At 41.4% G+C, this 13,276-nt stretch overlaps 1 protein-coding gene across 3 annotated transcripts in view; it reads right to left on the bottom strand.

Annotated features, from left to right (window-relative positions):
• Positions 1-13,276, bottom strand: part of pcyt1ba (phosphate cytidylyltransferase 1B, choline a) — a 99,300-nt gene that overhangs the window by 28,203 nt on the left and 57,821 nt on the right. For all 3 annotated transcript variants that reach the window (XM_059968181.1, XM_059968179.1, XM_059968180.1), the window contains exons 2-4: positions 6,740-6,839; positions 1,741-1,857; positions 199-350 (exon numbers count right to left, since the gene is read on the bottom strand). In XM_059968181.1, the coding sequence (XP_059824164.1) occupies positions 199-350; positions 1,741-1,857; positions 6,740-6,839 (369 nt within the window). The remainder of the gene's footprint in view (positions 1-198; positions 351-1,740; positions 1,858-6,739; positions 6,840-13,276) is intronic.

The raw sequence follows: 13,276 nt of genomic DNA, 5'->3' as shown, positions 1-13,276 counted from the left end.
AGCTCTAACAAATATGTCCACAAGGACATTGACTCTCCTCAAGTTCAAGTGTAAACCTTCTCTTCTGTACAAGACAAGCCTTACCTAAGAGGAGATCCCAATGAAGAATCAAGGCCAAAAAGAAAGTTTATGAAAGCCAAAGTCTGCTCAAAGTACACTGGCACTTGCAGGAACAGAAAGGACAATACAGAGACGTACCTTGTGTTTTTCCAGAAACTCTTGGGACAGTGTCCATGGAGCATCCCTGATAACCTCATCAACATAGCGGCAGTGTCTCAGGGCATCATACCGCTCAATCTCATTCATGACAGTGAAACCTTTGTACTGATGTGTTAAATCATCACTGCATACTGAAACCAAACACACACAAGCAATTCTTTTGAATCCCTTGGAGATGTCACAATTGCTTTTGCCACATTGTTTAATAATTCTCACCATTCCAGTTTAATGCCAATATAACTGCAAGAAAAATGTTTCAAAGTATAAATACATTAAAAATTCCACATAATAATTGCCTTCCAATTTAATGGCAACAACCTCACTATGCTAGTGCCATACAGTATTACTTCATACTTACTATCTTCGCTTACACTTCCGGACAAAGCAACGTGAGAGGATGCGTTGCTTGTATTTGGGAAGGGAAAACACAAAATCAAAACACTGGGGCTAATTTTCATGAAGTTTTCAGCAGTTGGTTTAAAAGTAATAACGTGAAGTGGATAAAAGAATGAGACTTGGAATGGACAGAAGGGTCAAAGAGGGAAACCACGCAATATAAACAGCGAGACTGTTCAAAGGAGTAATCTGATTTCATGAACATTCCCTACAATCTTGCTTGTCTGTGTAAGACCAGTCACATTGAAAGTAGTCTTTATGTCTGCTGCTATGTGACTCTTGCTTTGCTTTCATGTCAGATGTTTTGGGTATAAGATTGATTGTGTGTGCTGTTATTTAACCATCACTTGCAATGAAAGATCTATAACTTTATCTTATCATCAAACTATTAATACACACGATGGTACTTTATCTTGTCATTAACAATAATGTATTCCTTAATACTTGCATCAAAGAAAAAATTGCTTGTTGCAAGAACATTTTGATAACTGAGCAATGGATCTGTAGGAGGATATGAACAGAACTGTCAACACTGAACGAATAATAGAAGTGACATTTGCGAAAAGAAGGAATGACACAGATTGCAGATCCATTTAAGAATTCAAAGCTACGCTTATATTTCAGTGCAGCATCATTATGAGTGGCTGTATTTTTAAACCAAAATCTGAGTGACACTTGGCAAATATGAGTGTGTGAGCTGTTGGGTCCGGAGAGCAGCATGAGCACAAGATCAAAGATGTAGGGGGATTAATATGCAAAGCGGGCACATTTGTTAACAGTTTTAAACTAATGCACTATTCACACTGAAACACTGTCAGCACATAATGACGGAGGGATGAAGAAAGATGGAGACTGTGCCAGAATTAGCAATGTTTCATTCAGGAAAAGCTATACCATTTGGCTACCGCCAAAAAGAACCAAAGGAGACTTTGTAGAGCAGACTGTGTTGCCTTCCAACAAAAGCTAGTCTGTGAATGTGGGTTCTGTAGGTCCCAGAATGAAGAATAGTCATACAAGAGGGAGTGAGTTTTGAGCTTCTAAACCCCTGCTTGAGTACCTATGGATGGCACATTCATCAAATGATTTTCTCAATTAGTTTCAAGTGGATTGCCACTCAGTTCTTACCTCCCACAAGTAAGTACGTATTTGGGAAGAGGTTTTTAGCCTGCATGAGAGCTCGAGCATGACCTGAGTGAAAGAGATCGAATATTCCATCTGCATAAACTCTCACTGGTCTGTCGACTGTAAAAGGTTAAAGTAGCAGAGAATTAGAAAGTGATATACAACAACCAGCCACTAAACAACTTGCACTTTATAAACTACAAATACAATGTCGCAATGTTTCGGGTGAAATTATTTGTTTTTTTTTTAACTCCCCCCACCCCCGGTATCTTTCTCTTTGCCAACACCTAAGAGACTGGTGAGGCTAAGTTGTAAATAGGCAGAGACGACACTTCCTTTCTGACAGGGGCATGGAATTGAATGCCGATGCTACAGGTTCAAAGGATCTAAAAATGCCACAAAGTTGGTGTGTCAATGTTATGCAGGCAGCACCTGCATTTTTCTGCTCCACCTCTGATCTTGATTGAAGCATGTGCGCAGTCAGTGCCAACCACGCTGTTGTTGAATATATCCATCAGCAGTGTCTCAAAAGGTTACTTGCCAACCAGCATGTGATGCTTAACTTGAACCTCTTTAAGATTGCAGTTGCATGGTAGTTGCAAAACCTTGTAAGTTTTTTTTCTTGGTGAGGAGTATTGGACCAAGGGAAAAGGGACATGAAAGAAAGCCTGGCAATTTGGTTTTCCAAAGCTGGCTTTGGATAATTGAAGGATTTTGTGTATCTGTAGGAGACAGAAGCCAATTCTGATGACAACAGCAAGAACAGATAACTGGGGACCAATGTCAAGACTCTAGTCAAAGCAGCACAATAATGATTTGAATGACTTACATCTGCTGTTGAACTCAGGGATATAGATTTTCACATGGCTGACTGCACCACTGTACATTGCCCAATCCACCCTCACTCCCATCTACCACAAATCTGTAGTAATTAGATCTCTCACCCTCTCCACATATTAAATGGCTCTGTTCACTGTCCTCCTCTTCATTTTCCTCTTTCTTAAGTGATAGGCAGTGGCTAGGGATGTATCCACGTGATGATCCATTTTAATAGCATAATGCATAGCACTACAAACATCAAGGCCCATCTTCAGGTAAGTGAATTACATCTAATTTTGTGCACACCTACCGCCCACACTTTTCAAAATGGAATCAGGAATGAAGATGAGGAGCAACAGGTTTTTCAGAAACTTGGTCCTTCATCTGCTTGATGCTACAAAGTTCAAATATTGTTCTCTCTTCACCACAACACAGATTGACCAAACACTAATCTGGGATTTCCATGGATATACTGTACATCTGAGCCACCAACAGCAGTGATATTATTTTAATTGTATATAGTTTAATAATTCTCTTGAATTCTGCTACAGCTGGAAGGCTCTTTGTAATGAAGACCAGATGAGAATTAGCTTTAAATGGACATTGTGATAAAGTGGTCCGACAACACTTACTTCGGCTGTTTTTCATCATTTGGCTCTTCATGTAATCCATTTCGCAGGAAGGGCATTTTTTGTTTGTTTTTGAGGAGGTAATTTTTCACCTTCACCTCCTTGGCAGTAATACAATGGAATGTGTGGCTAGCCCATTTAGTACTACCCCATTGCAATTCTAATGAAAACAATGGGTGAAAGTTTCAATGGTGAAGAGAGGGGGAGCAGTACAACCTGCCCAGATGCCTCTTACATGGCTTCAACACCTCCTCTAGGAGTTTATTTCAGATGCCAACTACTCTTTTTGTGCAATGTTTGCCTCTCCGATTCCTTTGAAACCTCCTCATTCTCACCTTAAACCTATGTCCTCTAGCTTTAGATATCCCTACCATGAGAAACAGACTCTATTCTTGCTTCTCAGAATTTTACATAGCTTTCTCATGTCACCTCTGGGCTTCCTTTGCTCAGAAGGGAAAACAGACCTAACCTATCTAATCTTGTAACTCAAGCCCTTCAATCTAGACAACATCCTTGTGAATCATTTCTGCATCCTCTCCAGCTTAATCACAACCTTCCTACAGTGTGCCTACCAGATTTGCACAAAACACTCTAAGTGCAGGTTTAACCAACATTTTATACGATTGTAACATGACATTTCAATTCTTATACTCAGTGCCTAGACTGATGACAGCAAGTTGACAACACACCTCCTTCTCCACCCTATCTACCTGCATCACCACTTTCAAGGAATTATGTACTTGTACATCAAAGTCTCTGTTCGATATATGTCCCCAAGTTCCTGTCTCTTACTGTATATTTCCAGCCTAGTTTAACTTCCCAAAATACATCACTCTGCACTTGTCAAATTAAATTCCATCAACTATTCCTTTGTCCACTTTCCCAGTTGATCTGTATCTAACTGTAACCTCAAAGAACCTTATTCACTAAACACTATGCTATCAACTTAAGTGTCATCTGCAAAATTAATAACTGTGCAGCAAATATTTGGAAGGAAGGGAGGGAAGGAAAGGGAAGGAAGGAAGGGGGGAGGAAGGAAGAAAGGAAAGATCTACTCACAGCCTTTGCGTCCCCTTGCCGAAGCCTCAATGAGCCAAAGCCTGAACTCCCCACTCTAACACTGGCCCCCACATTGCCGCACCACTTAAACCTAACTTCTTTTTATTGAATCTTGCCAAGTGCCTAATTACACACACTCAAATGTCTGCCTGGGAACTGTGGGATGCAGAACATCCTGACTGCTTCTTTTGAAATCTCTCTCACATTACACAATTCAAATCTGTTTGGGAACTGTGGCATGCACAATGTCCCAACTGCCCCCGCTCACTTTTTTTTGACATCTGTCTCCTGCTATGTAATCCAACAATTCATCAAGAACTGTGGCAGACAGAACGCTTCAGTTGTTGTTTTTACAAGCTTCCCACTAATTTTTGCTGTAATGTATGCCCTCTCTTTTGGTTTTATGCTGTCTTTGAATTCCCTTGTCAGGCATGTTTGCCTAAGCCTCCCTTTAGAATCCTACTTCATCTCTGGGATGTATCTATCTTCTGTCTTCCGAATTGCTCCCAGAAACATCAACCTTTGATATTCCTGTTAGTGTCCCCTTCCTATCAACATTGCCCAGCTCCTTCTCATGCCTCTGTCATTGCCTTTACTCTACTGTAATACTCATTCACCTGAGTTTAGCTTCTCACTCTTAAACTGCAAGGCAAATTCTATCACTGCTCCTTAACAGTTCCTTTACTTTAAGCTCCCTGATCAATCTGGTTCATTACACAACACCCAATGCAGAACTGCCTTTTCCCTAGTGTGTTCCGTCTCTTGGAGCCAGCACCAACCTGATTCTCCCAATCTATCTACATATTGAAACTCCCCCATGACTATTGAAACATTGCAATGGAAACATCAATACCCATGAACATTGAGCTGCCAGTCCTGTTGATCCCTCAGACTAATTTCTGTAATAGCTATAATATTATAATCCCAGGCTAATCCATGCACTAAGTACCTCTGCCTTATCTGTGACACTTCTGCTCCTGGGAGGCGAGGATACAATCTGCTTATTGCCAGAGCTAATGGTCTCGAGAGATACTTTATTAATCTCAAAGGAAATTATAGTGTCACAGTAGCATTGCAAGTGCACAGATATACAAATATTAGAAGAGAATTAAGAAAGAATAAAAGATAAGTTACCTCAAACAGTCTAACAGGAGGGAGTCATCACTTCCCCAGCTACAGGTTGACTCATTATTGACCCTAATGGCCAAGGGGAAGAATGACCTCATATGGAGCAGCACAATTGTCTCAGTGTATTACTAAAAGTGCTCCCCTGTTCAGGTAAGGTGGAATGCAGAGGGTGAGGAACATTGAACAGAATTGCCAGGATTTTCTGTAGGGTCCCTAGTTCTACCACAGTCTCCAGTGTGTCCAGTTTGACTCCTATAACAGAGCCAGACTTTCTGATCAGTTCATTGAGCTTGTTGGCATCACCCATGTTGATGCCACTGCCCCAGCTCAGCATCACATAGAAGATTGTACTGGTGACAACAGATTGGTAGAAATGTGAAGGAGAGGCCTACATACTCCGAAGGACCACTGTCTCCTCAGGAAGTGGAGTCGACTCCAGCCCTTCTTGTACACAGCCTCTGAGTTGGTGCTCCACTCAAGTCTGTAATCCAGGTGCACCCCCAGGTACCTGCAGATCCTCAGCACATCCATATCCTTACCATCAATAGCACCAAAGAGCAGTGCAGGCTTAGTCTTCCTAAAGTCCATCACCATCTCCTTTGTCTTACTAATTACTTAAGAAACTATAGCTCTCATCAGATGAATTAGGATGAACCAACAAACAGCAGGTTCACTTATTTGGGAAATGAAAAGGAGGTTTGAAGTTTAATGGTATTGTCCATGAGTGAAAATGCACCATGGTTATAGTAATTTATAGTCAAAGAAATCCTAAGTTGAGACTTTGATTAAAATACTTCCCTGATTGTAGGTATTGAGTCTTAAATGGTTCATATAAAGATGCACATATGGTAGGTATTAAGAGTCTTAATTGGATAATATAGAGGTACACGTGCGGGAAAACTCGGCATTAACTGCAGGGCAGAAAACCAGCTAGGTGACTATTACCCCACACTATTGATGTGGCCTCAGCCTCATGGTCTGCTGCAAGAAAACACACGTCTGCACTCTCAATGGCAAAGAAGAGCATGGCATCTTCACACTGTCTCTGGTGGGGGGCAAGGGTGAGGAGAAGAGTTTAAGGAGATGGTTGGTGGTCAATATAAAGAATCAGAGATTATCTTTTCCCTCCAATATGGGAAGGTCATTAAGAGATTGGATGGTGCAGGGTAGTCAAGGTCTATGTTTTGTTTGGAGAATGTCACTAAAGACATGAAGACTGGACATGTACTTTACCTGTAGTGGTTTCCCTCTGCTCTTAATGGGTCAATAAAAACAGATTTAATTTCTCAAGTCCTACTTGTACCAGACACTGAATATGAAAAATGTGGATGTTTGTAATGGTAGCCATTAGGAAATCAAAGACTAACTTGGTGTTCCAAAGCGGGCCTGAGCAATAGTCAGCCTTTCATGAGGAGCTCTGCACTGGCAGCTTGTTTCATCGGCAAATGCAGCGGGTTCAGTTAACGTCTGGAGAGAAAAGGAGAAAATAAAGATTAGGACATACACTGAATGCTTTTACATGATTTACATCTGAGAGTTGTATAAATGTTGTACACCACTGAGTGATCTGTTTGTATTTTGCTGAACATCTTTGGTTAAGACCATCCGAGAACTAGGTCATTTGGCCCATTGCATTCTGATTCAACATTCGGTCATGGCTGATTTATTTATCCCTTTCAACCCCATTCTCCTGCCTTCTCCCTGTAGCCTTTGACGTCTCTATTAATTAAGAACCCATTAAACTCTACTTTAAATATACCAATGACTTGGCCTCCACAGCCGTCTATAGCAATGAATTCCAGAGAATCACCTCTTTCTGGCTAAATAAATTTCTCATCATTTTGGTTCTAAATGGATGCTCTTTTGATCTGAGGTATTCCCTCTGGTTCTCCAACTGGAAACTTCCTCTCCGTGTCCACTCTACCTAGGCCTTTCAATATTCAATAGGCTTCAATGAGATCTCCCCTCTCATCCTTCTAAGCTCCTGTGTGCACAGACCCAGAGCCATCAAATGCTCTTCAAATGGTAACCCTTTCATCCCTGAAACCATTCTTGTAAACCTCATCTCGCCTGATTACAATGCCAGCCCATCCATCCTTAGATAGGGGGATCAAAATTGCTTACGTTACTCTATATGTGGCCTGACCGATGCCTTATAAAGCCTCAGCCTGAGATCCTTGCTTTTATATTCTAGTCCTCTTAAAAAGAATGCCAGCATCACATTTGCCTTTCTCAGTACCTTCAGGGAATTATGCCCTAAGATTTCCAAGTTCCTTTGCATCTCCAATTTCTGAACTTGTTCCCCATTTAGAAAATAGTCTACACCTTTATTCCTTTTATCAAAGTACAAAACTATTTTATATTCCATCTACCAATTCATCGTCCATTTGCCCATCCTGTACAGGTTCTTTTGCAGACTCCCTGCTTCCTCAACATTATCCGCTCCTCCATCAATCTCTGTATCATCTACAAACTTGGCCACAAAGCCATCAATTCCATCATCCAGATCATTAACATATAACACGTAAGGTAGTGGACCCAACACCAACCTTCGGGGAACACCACTAGTCACCAGCAGCTATTCCCACTCTTTCCCTCCTGCCAGTCAGCCATTCTCCTAACTATGCTCATATTTTTCCTGTAATACAATGGGCTCCTAAATGATCAGTACTAGTGCCTCTACCATCTCTTCAGATGCCCCTTTCAGAAACCTGGGATGTGTCAGTCTGGTCCAGATGACTTTTCTACATTCAGACTTTTCAGCTTCCCAAGTACCTTCTCCTTAGCAAAAGCAACCATACTCACTTCTGCCTCCTGACTCTCTCAACTTTCTGGCATGTTGCTGGTGTCTTGCACAATGAAGGGTGATACAAAATACTTATTTAGTTCATCGCCATTTCTTTCTTCCCTACTTCTACTTCTCCAGTGTCATTTTCCAGCAGTCTGATGTCCACTTGTGCCTCTCTTGTACTCATTATATATCTGAAAAATCTCTTATATTACAGGCTTAAATCACAATATACACGACATTATCTCCTTTATAGATCTAATCCAATGTTATATCAGGAGGAATTTGAGAACTCAATTTAAATTCAGCATATTTTACAAAAAATATAAGATGAAATAGCATCAATAGCCATAAATTTTCATTAAATTGATATTCTTATTAATTTAGTAATGTGCATTTTTATGAATCTTACTGGAACAAATGATGCAAATTTATGCCGGGTGCTCCGGTCAAAATTCAAATGCTTTTTGCTCTTGAAAGGACATAAAGAGGATGTAGGCAAGAACTTCTGAACATAAGTGACTACTCAGTCTTTCCAGCCTTCTGCAGCTTTCCTCGAGAACATATCTCCATCTTTCTCCCTTGGCTCTATTTCTGATGATGGACAGAATCACAGGAAGATTACGGTCTGGAATGAGGGAATCCAGCCCTGCTACCTCTGCGCAAGAACACCCAGTTAGTTCTCATTCAACACCCTCCTACCAGATCCCTACTTTTATTTTTAAGCACTTTTCAGGAACATATTCTGCCCCCTTTTTAGAACACCTCAAATATCCTGTTCTCCACCATACCTGGCAATTTTGACAATTGCCTTTGAACTTGAACCTCTGCAGACTCTCTACTCCTATGATTCTCAACTCCTTAAACAGATCCTTTCTCAACATCCTATGTTTGAGACAAAACAACCCATATACGATTATCAAACAAAATTATTTCTGTTCTGGAAGGCTTAGAGGTGCTTTATTTTTTGGAACAGCACAGCTCACGAACAGGCCCTTCTGCCCATGATATCCCTGCTGACCACTGTGCTAAATTTAACCAATCCCATTTGATGACACATGATCTATATCTCTCCATTCTCTACAAGTGCACGTGCCTGTCTAAGTGCATATTAAGTGTCACTATCGTATCTGCTTCAACCATCCACTGACAGCTCAATCCAGGCACCTAAAGCTCTCTGTGTAAAAGGAACTTCACTCACACACTAACTTTAGCCTTCCATCCTCTCAGTATCCATAGTCACACTGGACAGAAAGTTTCTTTCACTTAAGTATCTCCAATTTAATGCTCAGTCTCTTGCAGTCAGAGAAATACAAACTCTTTGTCCTCCTAACTTCACCTTCAAAGCACTTACATCATTGCTTTGTGTCTGGGCCAAAGCTGAAGTACATTGTCATTGCAAACATACACCATCATGTATTTGGGTATCTAATGTCAGACCATAACCTCATGAGGACGTCTGCAGTGCAAGGAAAAGGCCCAGCACTAAATTCAGAGAGAAAATCAATGAAAGCAGCTTTGCTAGCATCAGGTCATTATATCTGAGTGAATGAAGCCACAGTGGATAGATTGCCTTTTTGCCAACTTAAAAATATATCACGTGTTTACATTACTTTCAAAGGTATGAGTTTTTTTTAAAAAGTTATTTGATTTTGTAGGTGGGGGTGGAAATCTGTTCTATATTGCTGAATGAGAATGCACATTGAACTTCATTGCTGAAAAGCATCACAGCTTCATATGGCAACTGCTCTGCCCAAGCCGTCACCAATTTTATTAAAACAATCATGGACAAATGTGCCCCCACAATATCATTCAGAGTCTGCCCCAACCAGAAGCTCTGGGTGAACCATGAGTTCTGCAGTCTGCTGAGGACCAGATCAGTGGCATTCAGGTCTGGCAACCAAGTAAAATACAAGAGGTCCAGGTACAACCTCCAGTAAACTATCCCACACGTGAAGTAGCAATTCTGAACCAAACTTGAGTCACTGGGGGATCCTGGACAGCTGTGGCAGGGTTTGAATGCCACTACCTCTCACAACGTGAAACCAAGCGATATAGGTGACAACAAGGCTTCGCTCCTCAATGAGCTCAATATGCTCACATTGACCATCAAAACTTGGAGGAACTCCCAGAGTCCTCACTGTGCTTTCAGTCTGATACTGATGTGAGAGCATCCTTCAGAAGAGTGAACCAATGGAAAGCATCTGGCCCAGATGAGGTACCTGCTGAGTACTAAAGACCCATGCTGATCAACTGGCTGGAGTGTTCACCAGCATCCTTAACCTCTTGCCACAGTAGTCTGAGGTACCCAACTGCTTCAAGCAGGCTTCAATCATACCGGTGCCTAAGTAGAATATGATAACCTGGCTTAATGACTATTGTCCAGTAGCACTGACGTCCACTGTGATTAAATGCTTTGAGAGGTTGGTGATGAAACATATCAACTCCTGCCTAAGAAGCAAGTTGGATCTACTCCAATTTGCCTACTGGCACAATGTTCCTCAGCAGATTTCATCTCATTGGGTCTTCACTCAACCCTGGATCATCTGGACAGCAAAGATGCATACATCAGAATGCTTTTTATCAAATACAGATTGGCATTCGGCACTATCATCCACTCAAAACTAATCAATAAGCTTCAAGACCTTGGCTTTAATATCTCCTTTTGCAATTGGATCCTTGATTTCCTCACTTGTAGACCTCAGTCAGTTTGGATTGGTAATGACATCTCCTCCATGATCTCCATCAGCACAGGTGCACCACAAGGCTGTGTGCCCTACTCGCTTTATACTTATGACTCTGTGGCTAAGCACAACTCCAATGCCATATTTGTTTCCTGGCAATTTTCATTGTCATTGGCCAAATCAAAGGTGGTGACAAATCAGCATATAGGAGGGAGAATGAAAATCTGGCTGAGTGCTGCCATAATAATTTCTCACTCAATGTCAGCAAACCAAGCAGCTGATTATTGACTTCAGGAGGAGGAAACTGGAGGTCCATGAGCTAGTCCCCATTGGAGATTGGAGGTGGAGAGGGTCAGCAACTTTAAATTCCTCAGTGTTATAATTTCACAGGATTTGTCCTGGGCCTGGCACAGAAGCGCAATTACAAACAAAGCACGGCATCACCTCTACTTCCTTAGAAGTTTGTGAAGATTCAGCCTGCCATTTAAAACTTTTAAAGACTTTTATAGATGTGTGGTGGAGAGTTTATTGACTGCTGCATCATGGCCTGGTATGGAAACATCAATGCCCTTGAACTGAAAATCCTACAAAAAGTAATAGATACGGCCCAGTCCATCATGGGTAAAGCCCTTCTCACCAGTGGGCACATCTACATGGAGTACTATCACAGGAAAGCAGCATCCATTGTCAAGGACACCCACCACCCAGGCCATGTTCTCTTCTAGCTGTTGCTGTCAGCAAGAACGTACAGAATCCTGAGGACCTACACCACAGAGTTATTACCGCTCATCCATCAGGCTCTTGAGCCGGAGGAGATAACTTCACTTGCACGGTCATTGAATTGTTCCCACAAACAATGGAGTCACTTTCAAAGACTCCTCATCTGATATTCTCGATACTTATTGCTTATTGATTTATTATTATTTTTCTGTTTTGTATTTGCACAGTTTGTTGTGCACATTGGTTGTTTGTCTGTCCTATTGGGCTCAGTCTTTCATTGATTTTATAGTGTTTCTTGAATTTACTGTGCATGCCCATAAGAAAAAAAATCTCACGGTGGTGTATGGTGACATACATATACTTTGATAATAACTGTACTTTGAACTTTGAGATGCATGAAGATGCAGAGAGCTGTGGTCATAACTCAGCATATCATGGAAACTTGCTCCCCTTCATGTCTACAATACTTGGTAAAGCAGGTAACATAATCAAAGAACCCTTCCATCCTGGGAATTCTCTTTTCTCCCCATTTCCCTTCGGGCAGAAGGTACAAATGCCTGACGACACATACTACCAGGCTCAAGGACATCTTCTATACCGCTGTTTTAAAACTACTGAACAGCCCCCTAGTACAATAGGACGGACTTTCGACCTCACAACCTACCTTGTTATAGCCCTACATATTAATTGTCTGCCTGCACTACACTTACTCTGTAATGGTAAAACTTTATTCTGCACTCTATTCTTGTTTTCCATTGTACTTCCTCATTGGAACAATTTGCATGAATCGCATACAAAATCAAGCTTTCATTGTACTGTACCTCAGAACATGTGACAATAATAAAGCAATAACTAATTTGCTTTTTTACCTCCGTTTATGTAATTGTCCTGTAAGACCACAAGATATGGGGTAGCAGAAGGCATTAAGCTCCTCAAACCTTTTCCATCACTCTGTACAATCATGGCTGATCCACTATTCCCCCCACTTTCCTGCCCTTTTCCTAAACCCTTTACTGATTAGAAATGCACTCAGTGGCTCCTTTATTCAGTACAGGAGGACACTGAGTATATGCTTATGGTCTTCTGCTTCAAGGTTCATTGTGTTGTGTTCAGAGATGCTCTTCTGCACACCACTGTTGTAAAACATGTTTATTTGTGTTACTGCTGACATCCTGTCAGCTTGAACCAGTCTGGCCATTCTCCTCTAACCTCTCTCATCAACAAGGTGTTTTTGCCCACAGCACTAACACTAACTGAATGTTTTTTTTTGTTTGTTTCTCGCAGCATTCTCTGTAAACTCCAGAAACTACTGTGCATGAAAATCCCAGGGGACTGGCAGTTTCTGAGATACTCAGATCACCCCATCTGGCACCAGCAAGTATTCCAAGGTTAAAGTCACTATGATCACATTTCTTTCCCATCATGGTGTTTGGTCAGAACAACTGCACCCCTTGACCATGTTGGCATGCTTTTACGTAGTGAGTTGCTGCCACCTGATTGGCTGATTAGATATTGGCATTAACAAGCAGGTGCATATGGGTATCTAATAAATTGGCCACTGAGTGTAAGTCTACACAACCTCAAATATACACAGTAACTCTGCCCCATGGTGATCTTGAGCAAATTTATACAGGAGAGCATTCTTATGGGTTGCATCTCTGCCTGGTATGGAGGCTTCAATGCACAGAACTGAGAGAAGCTGAAGAGAGTTG

The sequence above is a fragment of the Hypanus sabinus genome, chromosome 4 (assembly GCF_030144855.1).
Source record: "Hypanus sabinus isolate sHypSab1 chromosome 4, sHypSab1.hap1, whole genome shotgun sequence".
Taxonomy (NCBI): Eukaryota; Metazoa; Chordata; class Chondrichthyes; order Myliobatiformes; family Dasyatidae; genus Hypanus; species Hypanus sabinus.
The sequence above is the reverse complement of the archived record's forward strand: the minus strand, read 5'-3'. Positions and strand labels throughout refer to the sequence as shown.